The sequence below is a fragment of the Malaclemys terrapin genome, chromosome 11 (assembly GCF_027887155.1).
Source record: "Malaclemys terrapin pileata isolate rMalTer1 chromosome 11, rMalTer1.hap1, whole genome shotgun sequence".
NCBI lineage: Eukaryota > Metazoa > Chordata > Testudines > Emydidae > Malaclemys > Malaclemys terrapin.
In genome coordinates this window covers 77986413-78003664 of record NC_071515.1, presented here as the reverse complement: position 1 = coordinate 78003664, position 17252 = coordinate 77986413, and the positions used below count along the sequence as shown (strand labels likewise).

Genomic DNA, 17252 nt, shown 5'->3' with positions numbered 1-17252 from the left:
TGCACTTGTTCCCCCAACAGTACCGGGAGCTTGAAGCTGGTTCTCCCTCTCGGAAACCAGGCGCTTGAAGTTTTGCTGTTCAAACCTCCACAGCCCCCTTGGGAATGTTCTTTATGGCTGTCCTGGGAATCCCGTGATCTGGGGGGCAGGGAGCGTGCCGGTCCTGAGCCCGAGACACGGGGCCGCTTCCCCCTGCAGTCGCTACATTGATGTAAGCAGTTACCTGTCGAACCTGCACAGCTGGGCAGAGGGCAGGTCGAAAAGGCAGGGCTTGGCCTGTAGTTAACAGAGCGACAGGCGGGCTCTGAGCACTGGAACGTGACGAGATCGGGCACTGGGCAGCCATCGGGGTAAAGCCAGAGCTTGGGCTTGCTGGGGGACAGCTCCAGGCAGAGCCTGTCGCCATCACGTTAGCCAGGACGATGCCAATGTAGAGCGCTCTCGGTGTATGTGCTCACAGGCCCTGCAGATCACAAGGGCGGCGGGCAGGCCGGACTGGTAACGAGTGCCAGTTGGGCCTCTCTCCACTGCAGGGAGCTGGTCAGCTTTCCCCTGACAGCATCCCCGGCGTGCCCTCCCCAGGCCCAGAGCAAAGTCTGCGTCCTGCCAGCTGGGGTGGGGTAGGAGAATCCATTGTGCAGACAGCCAGGCTCTCGGGCAGGCGCTGGTGTCTGGGTCCATCCACGGAGGACCCTGCTGTTGGGCACAACCAGGCTGTACTGCTGCCCACAGCTGGTGCAGACCCAGCGGCTGCGAACAGACCTGGACGGCTGCTTCTCTGCTGAGTTCGTGTGGAGGAGGAAGGAGCGCAGGGTACGTGGCAGGGCTCCAGCAGTGACGGGAGCGTCTCGCGGGCCACTCATGAATCTCACAGACAGGCACCAGCCAAATCCTCCCAGCCTGGTATCCCATGATCACGGTCACTCAAATTGCCTCCTACCTCCAGATTTGCTACCAGTTCCTCCCTGTTGGTCCGAATCAAGTAAAAAAAGGCTGATCCCCACCCTGGTTATTTCCTCCACTGTCTGGAACAAGTAGTCGTCCCCAACACATTCCAAGAACTTAGTGGAAATTTTGGTTTTTGCCGTATGACTTTCCCAACAAATGTCCAGATCGATCAAGACTCCTCAAGGCTAGTTCTGATTGGTTCTAGAAACACCTCATCTACCTCTCTTCCTAATCTGGTGTCTGGAGTAGATTCCTACCATGATGTCATCCCTAATTTTACCCCTTCTGTCTTTACCCAGAGACTTTCAACTGGGCTGCCTTTCAGCTCCTCTTGGACATCAGAACGAGTGTATACCTCCTCCCTCTTTTCTGCCCGTCCTTCCCAAACAGCTGTATCCCTCTAGGCCAATATTCCAGTCATGAGACTCATCCCAGCTCTATGATGCCAACTAAGTCAGAATTTAGCTCACGTACTAATACTTCAGTTCTCTGGCACGTGTACGGACATCTAAGCTGTTCAGCAGATGTTCCCCCTCTGATTTCCCTCTTGTTGTTCCTATGACCCTATTGTCATTTTCCAACATCCAACCCTCTGTTAATGTCGCATTTTATGCTTCTCTGTGGGCTTTCATCACCTGCCCCTTTTGAACACAGTAAAACTGTCTGCCTGGCCCACCCAGCTGGGCTGTGGGATCAATAGACCAGGTGTTTCTATGGGCAGTTAAATGCCTCATGCTCACTGATAAGACTAATACAATCCAAAACCCAATTCCTGACTCCCCCTTTTGGGGAAATCGTAGTCTCCGGTACTGCTGTCCTCAACCGCTGCCCGGCCCTGCAGGCACCACAGGGCACCGCCTGCGCAGAGCAAACAGCTTCCCCTTCCCAGAATGCCTTGCCTCTGAGCCAAACCTGCGGTGGAGTCACCAGTCCCAGCCTGTCTCCAGCTGGCTGTGAGTCACCCTGGGGCAGAGCACTGGCTGAGGCCCCCTCTACACAGCTCCTGCTTCCCAAGGGGCTCTGGCTTTCCCTGCTCAGCAGTGGAGAGGGGCCTTGCCCCGGACATTAAACAGCTGCCTGTGTTGGGCGAAGACAAAAATCCAGCATGTTGGAGCAGCAATCACGATACAAACCAGCTGTGCTGCTGGAAGCCACAATGACTTCAGGGCAGTACATCAACAGGGCCCAGCCAGCCGCGGATTTATCAGAGCTGCGCAGTCCCGATGCTCTTGGACGGCTCTGAAACAAGGATGTTGCTTACACGAGACCTCAGGAGGCTGGAGGCCTTTCATCTGGGCTGCCAGCGGTGACTGCCGGGCACAGGGCGGCCTGAGTGGATCAGCCATAGGGATGTATCGTTGAGTCTGGCCTCGAGAGGGCTGAAGCCACCACTGGCCCTTTTTGGTCGTGTCGGAGATCAAGTCCCCGCACTTCGAGCCCTGAAGGTCGGACGTGAGGTTAGGAGGGGACGTTACCTGGCCACGCACTGGCAGTGGCCACATGGTCGTCTGTGATTCACTTGGCTGCACCAGACCTGGAACAACCCCACAGAGCTTCACAACGCCTGGAGTAAAGCCATGGACAGTCGGCGCTACAGCCCCTCACTGCCTGAGCACGTTGTGGTCAGGCTGGGACACCACCCAGAGCCTTTCCGAGCACTGCCCATTGCAGGCCTGACGAGGGGAACCAAAGCAGCCTGTCTTGTGCTTCTCTGGCCCCCAGCGCTGTAGCAACTCCCTGCCTTTAATGCCCAGTCACATCCCGGTGATGTAATCCCGGTCACACTGAGTCTGTCAGAACAGGGAATTGTACCCGCTCTCCTGAGTGCCAGGCTGGTGCCCTGAGCGCTGGGCACCCTTCCTCTCCTGCACCGAGTGACGCCGCCCCAGCTCTTCCTCTTGACTTGCGATGCCCGGGAGTTCTCCCCCAATGCCAGCTGACACTCCCGAAGAACAGCGGGAGGCCTTCCTGCCTCTGGAAGCAGGATCCGTGGACTTCGGGAAGACCCCGTAGTGTCTCCACCCCCGCAGAAGTGAGACATGTGGGCTGGGCTTACGGGTCAAACAATACACCTCCAAGGTTTATTGGGCTATAAAAGGGAAGGGGAGAGACCCCTGTAGTTGGCCATCACTGGGGGATTCCAGGGCCCAGAGCTCTTGAAATCACACAACGTTGGGTCCTTTGGCCAAGGGAGTTGAGGTCTCTGGGGACTGAGAAACCTGCTCGGGCAGATTGGGACTTGCTGAAGTTTTAGTTGTAGAAAGGGAATTTCTACTTTTCTTTGCTTGTCCCCCTTCCTGTCTTCACTGGGTATCATGCAACTCTAGGACTCTTCGTTTAATACACTGCAAACCAAGGCACTGCTATGACTGAAATAAGCGTGTGGGGCAAACCCCAGTTAAATTAACGAGCTGCAATGAATTGACCTTTTAAAGGAGCAATGGACTTAACTTCTGTGAGTGTTCCGGAAAAGGGCTGGGCGCTACAGGGAGATGGGCTGGGGGAAATTCGGGACCGGGAGGGCGTCGGGGTCATTCTGCAAGAAGGAAACCAGGCGGCGGAAGCCAGGGTGTGAGCCGCATGCTTGGTGGCAGGGCTATGAGACAGCAGCTTCGCAGTGAAGGTACCAGAGGGGCAGGGCAGACGGTGACAGCCCATCACTGGTCTGGGTTGAACCCCAAAATGTTTGTCTGACACACCCTGTCTTCCTGTGCTCAGAGGAGTGTTGCAGTCCAAGAAGAACAGCTGCACCAAAGCAGAGAGCTCAGACAGGTGGTCCAGGTGACTGAGCCAGTCACAGCTGAGACCCCTGTTCCCTTCTGAGCAGGGCTTAGCTGAGACCCCCAGGCGAGGGTCCCTGCGGGTGGGGTCAACGGAAGGGCCCAGGAAGTGGGGGGTGGGGGGACACTAGCCATGTTATCCTGGGTCTTCCTGGCTCCCCAACAGGCCTGGCCCGCCCCACCCCTCACCGCACCTGAAGATGGTGTCCCAGCTGCCCAGGGAGTGGTTCCAGGATGAGGCCAATGGTGTCACTGAAGTGCCACGTCTCCACAGGGAGCTCCTGCTCCAGGCACCCAGCGAGCTTCGCGCCAGTGAAAACTGAAGTGACCTCGGTATTTACGGCAGCAGCTGCCACTCCAAGGGGAGAGGGGGCACCGGACAAGGGGTCCAGCAGGTATGTTATGGGGAAGCATTCCCAGGGTGTGTGCCAGACCCACACAGCTCAGCTACACAGGGAGACAGAGATCAAACCCAGAGGGCACAAGGAGCACACACACACTGCAAATCACAGGTACATTTCAGTGGGCTTCCGCTCAGGCCTTTCGTGACCCTAAATGTTCTGCCCGGCAGGCTCTCGCCAGCAGGCAGCAGGCCTCCTCTGGAGAGGGCAATGCCAGGAATCCCTGGAGCCAGGAAGACCGTAGTTCTAATCCCAGCTCGGACGCTAACCGACCATGTGGCTTTGAGCAAGTTACTTCTCCTTATAGCCTCGCAACTCAACTCGACCCAGACAGGCGCTGGGTGCAGGCTGGGTCAGAAAACAACCCGCTCCTCTCAGGTTTGCCTCTGATCGCCTCCTCCTACCTGGCGCAGCTGCAGCCTGCCCCACTCCCGCTGGCCACTGCCACCTCCCTTTGCTGCATGCGGAGGAGTTGCAGCGTCTCTCGCTTCGCCGCACGCTCAGTGCAGCAAGGCAGCGGCCGCAGGAACGGGCAGGAGGTGTGCCAGAGACGGATCCCGGACAGGGCGAGTGGGAAGTCCCCAGCACAGGTGCTGCTGACTCAGGTTTGGGCTGGGTATGAAAACAACTGAACCCACTCAGGGTCAGGTGGGCTCGGGCGAGGCTTGAGCAGCCCTCTACTTAGCTTCCCCGTGCCTCAGTTTCCCCCCCTCAATAAAATGGAGATATACCACAGCAGGGACAGCTCACGTGAGTCAGAAAAAGTCTAGCTGGGAGCCTGATCCGCTGCTGGGGATGTTAAGATCCCATGAACTTGGGTGTTGGACCGGGCCCTTCTTGTGAGCGCATGCAGTGCCCGCGTCTGCGCCAGTGAAACTCAGAGGGCACTCCTTTCCTAGGCGCAGCGGACATGCTTAGTCTGGGAGCTCCTTGGGGCAGGGACTAGCTGGTAGCCTGCGAGCGCTCTGGGACAGGAACTGTCGTCTTGCTCTGGGTTTGTAGCACGACAGGCTCCTGGGCCATGGCTGGGGCCCCCGGAAGCTCCCCCAGCACAGATCACTCGGTAACAGTCCCTGCAGACACAGAGCGAGTTAATGAAGTTTGCAAAGCACCTGGAAGACAGAAGGCCCCATACAGTGCTTGACAGGCTTGGAAAGGGCCCCATCCCCCTACTTCACGCTGTGCTGTATTGACAGAGAACATTCAAAAGCAGCTGGCAAAGATTATGCTCCAGAGTCGAGCCAGGCATCATCTCGAGCGTCCTTCTCTATTATCTCTTCACTCACCCCCACGGGGGACAGTGGGCTGAGAGCTGGGGGGAGGGGTTATGGCCATGTGATTAGCAGGCTCAGAATGCCCTGGCCTTTCAAGCACAGCTGGGTCCTGCGCGCTAGCAGCTGCGGCTGGGGAGGAGCGATCACGCCAGACAGTGCACTGCTGCCGTGGGAATCAGGGTGTCCTAGTTCTTTTTATATTTTAATAGAAACCCAAGGCCTCGTTGAGGTAGCAAAACAGAGAGCGATCGGCTCCCTGGGACTGTCACAAAGCAGCATCCTCACGGTTATCACGTCCTCCATGAGTCACTCCCAGGCATGGCGCTGCAAGCCCCTCCCCTTTGAGAGCACCCGCCCTCGCTCACAGGGAAATCGACTGCACGTTTTCAATGGCCCCGGCTGGGTCTGCTTTATACAGCATGAGGTGGCCCTGCACCTGGGCGGCGCTGATCTGCTCGGAGACACGCAGGGCCTGCTCTGCGAACTTGTCCCCGGCAGCCACCGGCTGGTCTGGGTAGAAGCGCTGGAACATGCGGGAAATCTGCCAGCGGGAGCAGGGTCCCACGTACTGCTTCAGATCCACCCGGCCAGGGCGTACCAGGGCTGGGTCCAACCTGTGGAGGCAGCGAGACAGGCAGAGGTGCGGTCAGCCAGCAGCGTGGAGCTCAGCTCCCAGGGCCTGCGCAGTCAGAGTCCGCTCTCCTGGATGTGAGGGACCGGTCCCTGCTCTCTGACCTCCCTTCGCTGGTATCCTGAGGGAGGGGCAGGGGGAGACGGGTGGGCCCCCTTATCCTCAATACCTTCCACAAGCGCAACGGGGATGCGCCGCAAACCCCGGACACGGCTTTGTGTTTCCTCCAACGTGACCATCCCCCTTAACTGCCACAGGTGTGGAGTTGAGTCCAGCCCAGACCTCGTGCCCCACGCACTGTTGTGACATAGGAGGTCCGGGCAAGATCCTGCAGGGGGCTTCTAGCTTGGTGGGGTCTCTGTAAAGCAACTCAGCGAAAGCTGGGAAGAACCATACAAAAGAGATCAGCAAACCCCCAGCGTCCTGAAAAGATCAGGCTTCTCCTGGGGCACCCAATCTCCTGGGCAGGTAGTCCACTCGGATACGCCCACCCACACACCTGTGACAGGCTTTCTGCTGTGAAAGGAGCTGCAGCGAGACAGCAGCTGTCAGAGCTCTGCAGTGGAAACACCAAGGAGGGGGAGGAAGGGTCTCTGGGGGGCATCTCCAAAAGGGACGGGAGGAGACGGAGCGAGGGGAGACGCAGGTGGAAGATCTTGGAAGATCACCGAGACTGTGGAATGGCAGCGTTAGGAAAAGGGGTACGTGGGGAGAGGAGCCCGGTTCTTTGGCTAATCCAACTAGACAAGAGCAACCCCTGAAACGCACACTTCAGGGAATGGTCCTGCCCTGAGCAGTGAGGAACGGAGGTGGGAGCCGGTTGGTCCGATCTCATCTCTAGTGTCATTGTTCCCTAGCGCCCAAGCAAGGGGGGTTCTCTAGTGTTATTGTTCCCTAGCGCCCAAGCAAGGGGGGTTCTCTAGTGTTATTGTTCCCTAGCTCCCAAGCAAGGGGGGTTTCCTGCCCTGAGGCCCCTCTCCCACAGGAGAGGGCTCTGACCTGTCCACATGGTTGGTGGTCATGAAGACGATCCTGGCCTCCGTGGAGGCGACGCCATCCAGCGCGTTGAGGAGGCCACTGAAGGTCAGCCGTCCCATGCCCTGGTAGGCAGTTGGGTCTGGAGGAAAAGACAGCACCGATGTCTCAGATCCAGGGCAGGTCTGGGGCACCCAAACTCTGCCCAACAGACAGCCGCATTGGCAGCTTACCAGCCGCCGGGGAGCCGCCCCATCTGCCATCAATCAACACCGCGGGCCGAGACGGCTGGTCCCCGGCCAAGTAACCCGGCCACTCTGCATCCTGCGCTCCCCCGGCGCCGCCTCACTATAAACCCAGCTACTGGCATGTTTCCAGGGATACTCTGCCCGCAGCACAGCCACGGCCAACTGCCCACCCCACCCCACCCCACGCACAGTGCAGGGGAGCCAGCGTGGGCACCCTAAAGGGGAATATACAGCCAGGCAGGGCGTGCTGCCTGCTCCCTGGGAATCAGGGACTCCCGGCCCAGCAGGTGAGACAAAAGCCACCTCAGAACAGCTCCTCCAGCCTCCATCATTCTGCTCGCTGCCGAGCCGGGCTGGAACCTCGGGAGGAGGAGAGGCGTCTCCACATGGCACCCAGGTGCTGAAGACAAGGGCGAGGCCTGCACCGATTTCCCAGGGGTGGGAGCAGGCCCCCGGGAGGGGGAAGGGCCGGGACTAACTCTCCACAGCGAGGTCCCGGCTGACGAAGGCCGCGTCCACGTCCTCCAGGAGGATGATGCTCTGCTGCGGCGCCACGCTGAGGAGGTGGTTGAGGCGGTCATCGGAGAGGCTGCGGTCGCTCAGGCTCAGCAGGCAGATGCCGTACTCCAGCTCCCCGGCCAGGGCCGTGCTGGGAGGGACACAGGGCAGGAGTAAAGCACCAAGCCGCAGGGGAACCCCCGGGGGAAATCGCTCCCTCCCCAGTCCCGCAGGGCAGGGGGCACCTATATCAAACCCACCAGAGGGCAGGGATGGGCCAGGGGGTTGGGTACTGGCCTGGGATTCGAGACCCAGGTTCCATTCCCAGCTGGGACACGGATCTCCCGTGTGACCTCCGGCAAGTCACCATCTCTCTACACCCCAGCCTCCCACATGCAAGCCCCGCCCTGCGTCCCGGGGGGGTGGGAGGATATATGCAGTAAGGACTGCATGGTACTCAGTAATGGGGCCCCTAAGTACCTCCGGCAGAAACACCTGGCGCCTGACTCTCCCCCGCCTGGCCCCTCGTGCCGTCGCTCATCCACTGGTCAAGGGGGTCCGATTTAGTGTTACCCCCAAAGCACCATTCATCTTATGGGAGTGGCCTGCTTAACCCGTGAATTAGCGCGTGCGGGGCTGGGAGGGTTTTGGCGTGTGGAAATAAAGCAATTAGTATTTCAGGGGGCGGGTGAGGGGCAAGGGGGGGCCCCAACAATATTCCTGCTTCGGGCCACCAGCAGGCTAGCAGCACCTCCGGACACAGTCCTTTGGCTTCCTTCTCTGCCACACATTTCTGCCTTGCTAACCGAACCCTCCTCCTCAGCGAAGAGACAGTCTCCTTAGTCCTCCCTCCATGGGGCCGAAGGGGACCTAGAACTCCAGGAGACGGGGGAACGCTGGCACTGCCCTGCGCACAATACTCACATGAAGCTGCTTTTCCCACAGCCCGGGGGCCCGTAAAGCAAATAGCCCCTCCTGTACGGGATTCCTAGGAAGAGAGGGACCCATCAGAAGCCGGCAGTGCGCCCCACACCCAGCCTGCCACAGAGCCCTAAAGGACAGAACCTAACTACCGATCACACCCCCGAGTCCCAGCGTCACTGAAAGCCCCCTGAGCTGGGCTCTTGCTGGCGTCACTCTACCACGTCGTTCGTGCCCCGCCTGCTTTCCCACGGCAGCGCTGCCGTCGGCTCTGGTTCGGCCGGGGACTGGAGCTGAACCAAGCTGGCCCGGCAGCGGGGAAGCTACAGGGTGGAGGGGTAACCTGCTTGCTTCCTACAGTGCCAGGGAGAGGCAGACGCCAGGCACAGAACACAGCCTCATGCAGCAAGAGCCCCCCAGGCTCTGAAGTCCCCCGGCAAGGCTGCCTAATGCGCTGGGCCTGGATCACCAAGGCAACGCTCCAGTTGGTGAATCGGGCCCGCTGAGCGCAGGAAGGAGGCGCCGCCGACCCAGTGCAGAAACTCTCCCATTTCCGGTTGTGGACGCTGCAGCAGGACGCCGGTGCCCCACGGGCAGCTGCAAGGATTGTACAGGACACCTTTTTCGTGCACAGAAACCCAGGGGTCAGGGGTGGAATAATGGGGCGTACCTGCGGGGCTAGGCTGGCCTGGACTAGCTAAGGGGCTGCAGGTCTGGATCCAGGTGCGCTGGGAGAGGTGTGGCAGGCTTGTGAGGAGCCAGGGGTAGCCGCACAGCACCTGCCCGCATCATCCTGGCTCAAGGTAGCATTATTTGCCCCTCCCTTTGACCCCAGAGGAAGGGCAGAGCCATCAGCCCGGGAGGGAGCCTTGCCTCTCTCACTGTACCACTTGGGGTTCTCGATGAACTCCTTTACGTCCTGCACGATCTTCTCCGAGATCCCCTTCTCCAGCACCACGGAGGCGAGCGGCCGACGGCGGCGCGGGAAGCCAAACGGCCGCCATTCGGCACCCATGGCCGTGTACATGACTGTCTTCCCCTCCTGCTGCCTCAGAGCCAGTTCCCTGGCTAGAGAGAGACAGAGACAGGGGCTGGCAGTGAAAGGGAATCTCCCAGAAGACACCAGGCAACGGCCTGGCTTTTATATCTGCCGCGGCAGGGCCCTGCCGAACAGCCATACCTTCCTGGAGGATGCTGAAGAAGATCTCCCGCTTGGTGCCCAGGGCTGTGAACGTCACTGACTCCCAGGGGGTCCCCGTGTGCAGGTCGATCATTTGCTTCTCTCGGTTCCGCTCGATGCGGATCCACTTCCTCTGATACCTGGGAGCAGGAGGAGAGAGGGAGGCTGAGCCGGGGGACGACGCGAGATGAGGCTTAGGAACATCTTCACTTAAGCACGACGCCGACGCAGCGTTTTAAGTGTCCACCTGCACTAACTCTTTTGCACTTTTACAATCCCACTCTGCTGCGTGAGTTCCACAGGTGGGTTCTGCACCCCGAACAGAAACAGATCCGTTTCCGTTTCGGATGTGCGGCGTTAGAACTGCACCGAGTAGCATCTGAGGGGCATTCTCGACCCCAGTCCCTGGGCCGAACGAAGCCAGTGCCAGAGGTACTAGAGACGAGCTCAGCAAGCTATTCTACAACAGCTGCATCTCCCATACTCGTCTCCTTTCCAGACTAAGCAGCCCTGTGCGCTGACCCAAATCAATGGGACCCTTTCACTGACTTCAACGGGCTTCGGATCAGGCCCCTAGGCTCTTCAAGAATTTCTCTTCACACGAAGCCCTCGGTTCCGGCAGGCAGCTGGTCAGTTCCCGGCCCGTTCCTCCCCCGCTCTGCCCCCTTACCAGATGAAGTGGTTCCCAGGGCTGGGGATAAAGTCGAACTTGGTGCTGATGCGCCCGCTCTCATGTTGCAGGTACGAGGTCTCCACGCTCAGGTGCTGAGTGTGCTTGGCATAGTGCGAGATCCAACTCAGCAGCCACTGGTAGCTCTTGTCCTTGCTGGGCACCTCCAAGGTGATCATGTAGTGTCGGCGAAAAGCAACCGCCCCAAACTGGGCCCCCTTCCGGGCCAAAGCCAGAGCCGTGCCCACCCCTACCAGGCCAAAGCCAGCCCCGAAGTAGGGATTGTCCTTCAGTGCTAAGACAAAGTCAGAAAAGGGCATGGTGGGGCCGGGGGAGTCACGCGGCTCCTTTCAATGGCATCGTCTCTGCCAGCCAGAAACAAACCTGCTGCTAAAACAAAAAGGGAAAGACTGAGCCATGGGCTGCCGATGCCAAAGCTTAGCACAAGGGGGCGACATAGCTATAGGGCCGAGGTGTCAATCATACGACCCACAGGCGGATCTGGCCCAGATTACGTCTTTACAAGGCCCCGTCCATGTGGCACGTTCAGATTCGTCACCATCTGAGCTTTCTTTAAAACGCAAAGCTAGTTTGTAGCCCTTACGGATGCGGAGAAAACCCTTCCAAACCTGAACCACGGGTAACGGTACAGCAACACCTGCCTGTAGCAACAGACCCTCAACATGGGGGAGATGTTACAGTCCCGAATGTACGTCTCAGCCCACCAAGCACAATTAGACCCAGAATTCATCCCTCTTCCTTTGTGACACCACCCTGACAGAGAGGATCCCGGCTTGCTTTGGGCACAACTCTCAAACTGAAGCAGCACTGGTGCCCATATGGGAGCCCAAGCACCACTGGCATCAGGCCGGCTGCCTCCTGAGTGCCCCCTCGGGGCCTAAGGTCCTGCTGCAGCAGCCCCGCCTCAGTTTCCCCACCTGTTAGGGCTTTCTCCATTACATTACCAAAGCAAACTTTCTGCAAGTTCAGCAACCCCCCTCCCAGGGCTGGATTTCTTAATGTAACAAAATAGTTAAAATGAGTTCTCTGCCCCCGATCAAGTCCATGTTCCTAGTCCTGCTGGAGGCCTCCCCGCTCTGAGCCTTTTCTCTGAAAACTCGGGGTTCCCTGCTGGACCCTACTCACCTTCAGCACTCTCCAGTCCCCCTTTCCCAGAGCATTCCCCTCCCCAGCATCCTGCTGCCCTGTACAGGGGAACCAGCTGCTCCCTGCCCAGATTCGCCTGCTTAGTAAATAGTGCTGGGCCCTTAAAGAGCATCACCACCCTTGAGATGCAGACCCAGAGCAGATTGCAGCCTTCACCATGGAGCAGCGGCCAGCAGGGAACGCAGCACCTTGACTCCTGGCCATAGTCCTCAACGGGTCGGGGGCCCCATAACTTTTTGTGCTGCAGGAAGAGAAGCAGCCCCTAGAGTGCTACAGTCATCTGGGAGGATGCAGCCAGGACAAGGCTCTCCGGAGTGGGGACAAGGAGTTCTTGGGGAAGGGTGGAGAGTGGTGGAACACCACGATAGGCCACAGGAGGAGTCTGGGGGTACAAGAGTGTAAAACCAATCTCGGCTGTCTCAGGTGAAAAGTCAAACCTGAGGCTCTATCATTAAAAACCTCTGGGCTGTAAGCTGTGGGAAAAGCCTGTTGCAATTACTGAGGATTTATTGCTGCAACTAGTCACCATGCACCTCCGGTTGCATCCCGAAGGCATGTCCCGGGCAGCTGGGGGCCTGGAGGCGACGGAGACAGAAGCAGCCTCCCCCGTCTGTGATGGCAGTGGAAGGTCCAAAGCCACAGAGCCGTCCTGGATCAAGCAGTGGAAATGGTTCCCTTGTAAGACAGCGTGGGGTAGTGGACAGAGGACTGGAGGGGGTTCTATTCTTGGCTTGATTTAGGGCAAGTCCCTTCCCTTCCATCTCCCCGTCTGTAAAACACAGGTGATGATACTGGCCTTGTCTGCAAGGCGCTGTGAGATCCACCGATGCAACGGCTCTCTAAAAGCGAGGGATCGTTAGTAACAGGGGCATCGACAGGATGCAGAATTTGGGTGGCAGTTAGGTTTAATCCTCAAGTCCTGTCCCAACCTCTACCTCCCTGATGTTCTCTTGCCCTGTTACTGAGGGAGCCCGTCGAGTAGTTTGCCACACATGTTGTACAAAAAGTGCCGTATAAATAAGTTGATTGTATCGCAGGGACCTGCTCTCTCCTTGGGCTGCACCTTCCCACCAATGAGGAGATCCAGCATTTTTCAGATTGATGCCCTTTACATGCATCAGTGACTTAAGCCTCACGTGGCCCTGGGACAGGGGTGGGGGGAGCATGACCGCCCCCTTTGCAGAGCTGGGGAAGCTGCAGCTCAGAGGGGAGCAGGAGGTTATGGCAGAGTCAGGAACAGAATCCAGAAGTCGTGGGTCTCCACCTGCTCAACAGGCTGACTCCCTGCACAGCCAGGGAAAGAACCCAGGAGTCCTGACCCCAGCCTGTAACCAGCCAACACATGGCCGCAGCTCTCAGCGGGTAGGGAGATGGTTGGCTTGGTGCGCCAGCTGCAACAGGCAACATTACAAGGGCCATGCTGAGGGAGCCTGACCCTGCTGGACAGAGGCCCCGATCCCGCCACACCTCCTCCTTTCATGGGGTCTGCCCCTCCCGTAAAGGAGCCAGAACCCTCCTCTCGAGTTCCCCTTTCATGGAGTCTGACCCCCTTCTGAGCCTTCCCCACTGTAATAGGATCTGATTCCCCTGACCCCCCCCACCACTGTAAGGCAGCCTGAATCCCCCAGACCAGTTCTCCCAGCCCATGAGGTCTGATCCCCACTCACCCTATAAGGGGTGTGACCTCATGGGGCCAGCCCCCAGCAGCTCCCCCTCTCCCCTAGCAGCCCCTATTCCCTTCCACCCCCATGGGGCCAGCCCCCAGCAGCTCCCCCTCTCCCCTAGCAGCCCCTATTCCCTTCCACCCCCATGGGGCCAGCCCCCAGCAGCTCCCCCTCTCCCCTAGCAGCCCCTATTCCCTTCCACCCCCATGGGGCCGGCCCCCAGCAGCTCCCCCTCCCCCCTAGCAGCCCCTATTCCCTTCCACCCCCATGGGGCCGGCCCCCAGCAGCTCCCCCTCCCCCCTAGCAGCCCCTATTCCCTTCCACCCCCATGGGGCCGGCCCCCAGCAGCTCCCCCTCTCCCCTAGCAGCCCCTATTCCCTTCCACCCCCACGGGGCCGGCCCCCAGCAGCTCCCCCTCCCCCCTAGCAGCCCCTATTCCCTTCCACCCCCACGGGGCCGGCCCCCAGCAGCTCCCCCTCCCCCCTAGCAGCCCCTATTCCCTTCCACCCCCACGGGGCCGGCCCCCAGCAGCTCCCCCTCTCCCCTAGCAGCCCCTATTCCCTCCCACCCCCACGGGGCCGGCCCCCAGCAGCTCCCCCTCCCCCCTAGCAGCCCCTATTCCCTCCCACCCCCACGGGGCCGGCCCCCAGCAGCTCCCCCTCCCCCCTAGCAGCCCCTATTCCCTTCCACCCCCACGGGGCCGGCCCCCAGCAGCTCCCCCTCCCCCCTAGCAGCCCCTATTCCCTTCCACCCCCACGGGGCCGGCCCCCAGCAGCTCCCCCTCCCCCCTAGCAGCCCCTATTCCCTCCCACCCCCACGGGGCCGGCCCCCAGCAGTTCCCCCTCCCCCCTAGCAGCCCCTATTCCCTTCCACCCCCACGGGGCCGGCCCCCAGCAGCTCCCCCTCCCCCCTAGCAGCCCCTATTCCCTTCCACTCCCACGGGGCCGGCCCCCAGCAGCTCCCCCTCCCCCCTAGCAGCCCCTATTCCCTTCCACCCCCACGGGGCCGGTCCCCAGCAGCTCCCCCTCCCCCCTAGCAGCCCCTATTCCCTTCCACCCCCACGGGGCCGGCCCCCAGCAGCTCCCCCTCCCCCCTAGCAGCCCCTATTCCCTTCCACCCCCACGGGGCCGGCCCCCAGCAGCTCCCCCTCCCCCCTAGCAGCCCCTATTCCCTCCCACCCCCACGGGGCCGGCCCCCAGCAGTTCCCCCTCCCCCCTAACAGCCCCTATTCCCTTCCACCCCCACGGGGCCGGCCCCCAGCAGTTCCCCCTCCCCCCTAACAGCCCCTATTCCCTTCCACCCCCACGGGGCCGGCCCCCAGCAGCTCCCCCTCCCCCCTAGCAGCCCCTATTCCCTTCCACCCCCACGGGGCCGGTCCCCAGCAGCTCCCCCTCCCCCCTAGCAGCCCCTATTCCCTTCCACCCCCACGGGGCCGGTCCCCAGCAGCTCCCCCTCTCCCCTAACAGCCCCTATTCCCTTCCACCCCCACGGGGCCGGCCCCCAGCAGCTCCCCCTCTCCCCTAACAGCCCCTATTCCCTTCCACCCCCACGGGGCCGGCCCCCAGCAGCTCCCCCTCCCCCCTAGCAGCCCCTATTCCCTTCCACCCCCACGGGCCGGCCCCCAGCAGCTCCCCCTCCCCCCTAGCAGCCCCTATTCCCTTCCACCCCCACGGGGCCGGCCCCCAGCAGCTCCCCCTCCCCCCTAGCAGCCCCTATTCCCTCCCACCCCCACGGGGCCGGCCCCCAGCAGCTCCCCCTCCCCCCTAGCAGCCCCTATTCCCTTCCACTCCCATGGGGCCGGCCCCCAGCAGCTCCCCCTCTCCCCTAGCAGCCCCTATTCCTTCCACCCCCATGGGGCCGGCCCCCAGCAGCTCCCCCTCTCCCCTAGCAGCCCCTATTCCCTTCCACCCCCATGGGGCCGGCCCCCAGCAGCTCCCCCTCCCCCCTAGCAGCCCCTATTCCCTTCCACCCCCATGGGGCCGGCCCCCAGCAGCTCCCCCTCCCCCCTAGCAGCCCCTATTCCCTTCCACCCCCATGGGGCCGGCCCCCAGCAGTTCCCCCTCCCCCCTAACAGCCCCTATTCCCTTCCACTCCCATGGGGCCGGCCCCCAGCAGTTCCCCCTCCCCCCTAACAGCCCTATTCCCTTCCACTCCATGGGGCCGGCCCCCAGCAGCTCCCCCTCCCCCCTAGCAGCCCCTATTCCCTTCCACCCCCATGGGGCCGGCCCCCAGCAGCTCCCCCTCCCCCCTAACAGCCCCTATTCCCTCCCCCCCATGGGGCCGGCCCCCAGCAGCTCCCCCTCCCCCCTAACAGCCCCTATTCCCTTCCACCCCCATGGGGCCGGTCCCCAGCAGTTCCCCCTCCCCCCTAACAGCCCCTATTCCCTTCCACCCCCATGGGGCCAGTCCCCAGCAGTTCCCCTCCCCCCTAGCAGCCCCTATTCCCTTCCACTCCCATGGGGCCAGTCCCCAGCAGTTCCCCCTCCCCCCTAACAGCCCCTATTCCCTTCCACCCCCATGGGGCCAGCCCCCAGCAGTTCCCCCTCCCCCCTAGCAGCCCCTATTCCCTTCCACCCCCATGGGGCCAGCCCCCAGCAGTTCCCCCTCCCCCCTAGCAGCCCCTATTCCCTTCCACCCCCACGGGGCCAGCCCCCAATAGCCCCCCCTCCCCCCTAGCAGCCCCTATTCCCTCCCACCCCCACGGGGCCGGCCCCCAGCAGTTCCCCCTCCCCCCTAGCAGCCCCTATTCCCTTCCACCCCCATGGGGCCAGCCCCAATAGCCCCCCCTCCCCCCTAGCAGCCCCTATTCCCTCCCCCCCATGGGGCCAGCCCCCAGCAGCTCCCCCTCCCCCCTAGCAGCCCCTATTCCCTTCCACCCCCACGGGGCCGGCCCCAGCAGCTCCCCCTCCCCCTAGCAGCCCCTATTCCCTTCAACCCCCATGGGGCCAGCCCCCAGCAGCTCCCCCTCCCCCCTAGCAGCCCCTATTCCCTTCCACCCCCACGGGGCCAGACCCCAGCAGCTCCCCCTCCCCCCTAGCAGCCCCTATTCCCTCCCCCCCATGGGGCCAGCCCCCAGCAGCTCCCCCTCCCCCCTAGCAGCCCCTATTCCCTCCCCCCCCATGGGGCCGGCCCCCAGCAGCTCCCCCTCCCCCCTAGCAGCCCCTATTCCCTTCCACCCCCATGGGGCCAGCCCCCAATAGCCCCCCCTCCCGGACGCGGCCGGGACCAGGTCCCGTCCCCTCTCCCCCGCCCTTACCGCAGGCAGCGCCGCTCTGTCCCTCCAGCCGCCCTCTCTACGGTTCCGGTCCGCCGAGGGACCCCGCTCCCCAGCCCTCGTCTCTATGGTTCCTGCTCCGGCCCGGCTCCCCCTCCCCGGCACCATAGAGTGCGGGGGCCGCGGGAGAGAAGGGCCGGATGGGGCCGCAGCACAAAGGGGGCCGCTCCCGGCCGGAGGCACCATAGAGATGGGCCGCTCCGGGGGCAGCGCGAGCCGAGCCCCTCAGGTGAGGGGGGGCCGGGGCGCTGCAGCCCCGCGAGCGGGGAGGGGCCGGGCCCGGCCTGCGCGGCCGGGGGCCCAGAGAGGGGGGGGAGGAGGAGTTCCCCACAGAAGGGAGAATGGGAGGGTCCCGGGGGGGGGGCAAGGGGAGGGTTCGGGTTCCCCCAGGGAGGGGGTCGGTTCTCTGGGGGAGGGGGAGGAGGAGGGGGAGGAGGAGAGGGAGGGGTTCCCCAGGGAGGAGGAGGAGGGGTTCCGGGGGGGGGGGTTCCGGGGACGATTCTCTGGGGAGGGGGAGGAGGAGGGGGAGGGGTTCCCCAGGGAGGAGGAGGAGGGGTTCCGGGGGGGGGGTTCCGGGGACGATTCTCTGGGGAGGGGGAGGGGGAGGGGGAGGGGTTCCCA

General features: G+C 62.0%; 2 protein-coding genes across 7 annotated transcripts in view; one reads left to right on the top strand and one right to left on the bottom strand.

Moving 5' to 3' along the window:
- Positions 1-5578: 5578 nt before the first annotated feature.
- Positions 5579-16675, bottom strand: LOC128845739 (mitochondrial chaperone BCS1). Of its 6 annotated transcripts, none has more exons than XM_054044695.1 (8): positions 16614-16675; positions 10527-10913; positions 9857-9996; positions 9550-9744; positions 8680-8743; positions 7737-7906; positions 7034-7151; positions 5579-6017 (listed from the first exon to the last, which is right to left on the bottom strand). In XM_054044695.1, the coding sequence occupies exons 2-8, from the start codon at positions 10844-10846 to the stop codon at positions 5765-5767; spliced, it is 1260 nt and encodes a 419-aa protein (XP_053900670.1). In that variant the 5' UTR covers positions 10847-10913; positions 16614-16675; the 3' UTR covers positions 5579-5764. The 6 variants fall into 6 exon arrangements, with proteins under 6 accessions (XP_053900670.1, XP_053900669.1, XP_053900668.1 ...); XM_054044694.1 differs by having other exon boundaries at positions 10527-10916; positions 16614-16664; XM_054044693.1 differs by lacking the exon at positions 16614-16675 and adding an exon at positions 12220-13226.
- Positions 16676-16782: 107 nt separating this feature from the next.
- The window catches only part of ZNF142 (zinc finger protein 142), a 20974-nt gene continuing 20504 nt past the window's right edge, over positions 16783-17252 (top strand). The window contains exon 1 of the mRNA XM_054044690.1: positions 16783-16860. The gene's annotated coding sequence lies outside the window, so the exon portion shown is untranslated. The remainder of the gene's footprint in view (positions 16861-17252) is intronic.

Excerpts from the sequence above, each read along its gene's own strand:
- LOC128845739 (XM_054044695.1), bottom strand. The coding sequence starts at position 10,846 with ATGCCCTTTTCTGACTTTGTCTTAGCACTGAAGGACAATCCCTACTTC. Across the intron at positions 9,745-9,856 it reads CTTCAGCATCCTCCAGGAAG|CCAGGGAACTGGCTCTGAGG; the intron begins GTATGGCTGTTC and ends GTCTCTCTCTAG. Across the intron at positions 8,744-9,549 it reads CAAGTGGTACAGTGAGAGAG|GAATCCCGTACAGGAGGGGC; the intron begins GCAAGGCTCCCT and ends CTCTCTTCCTAG.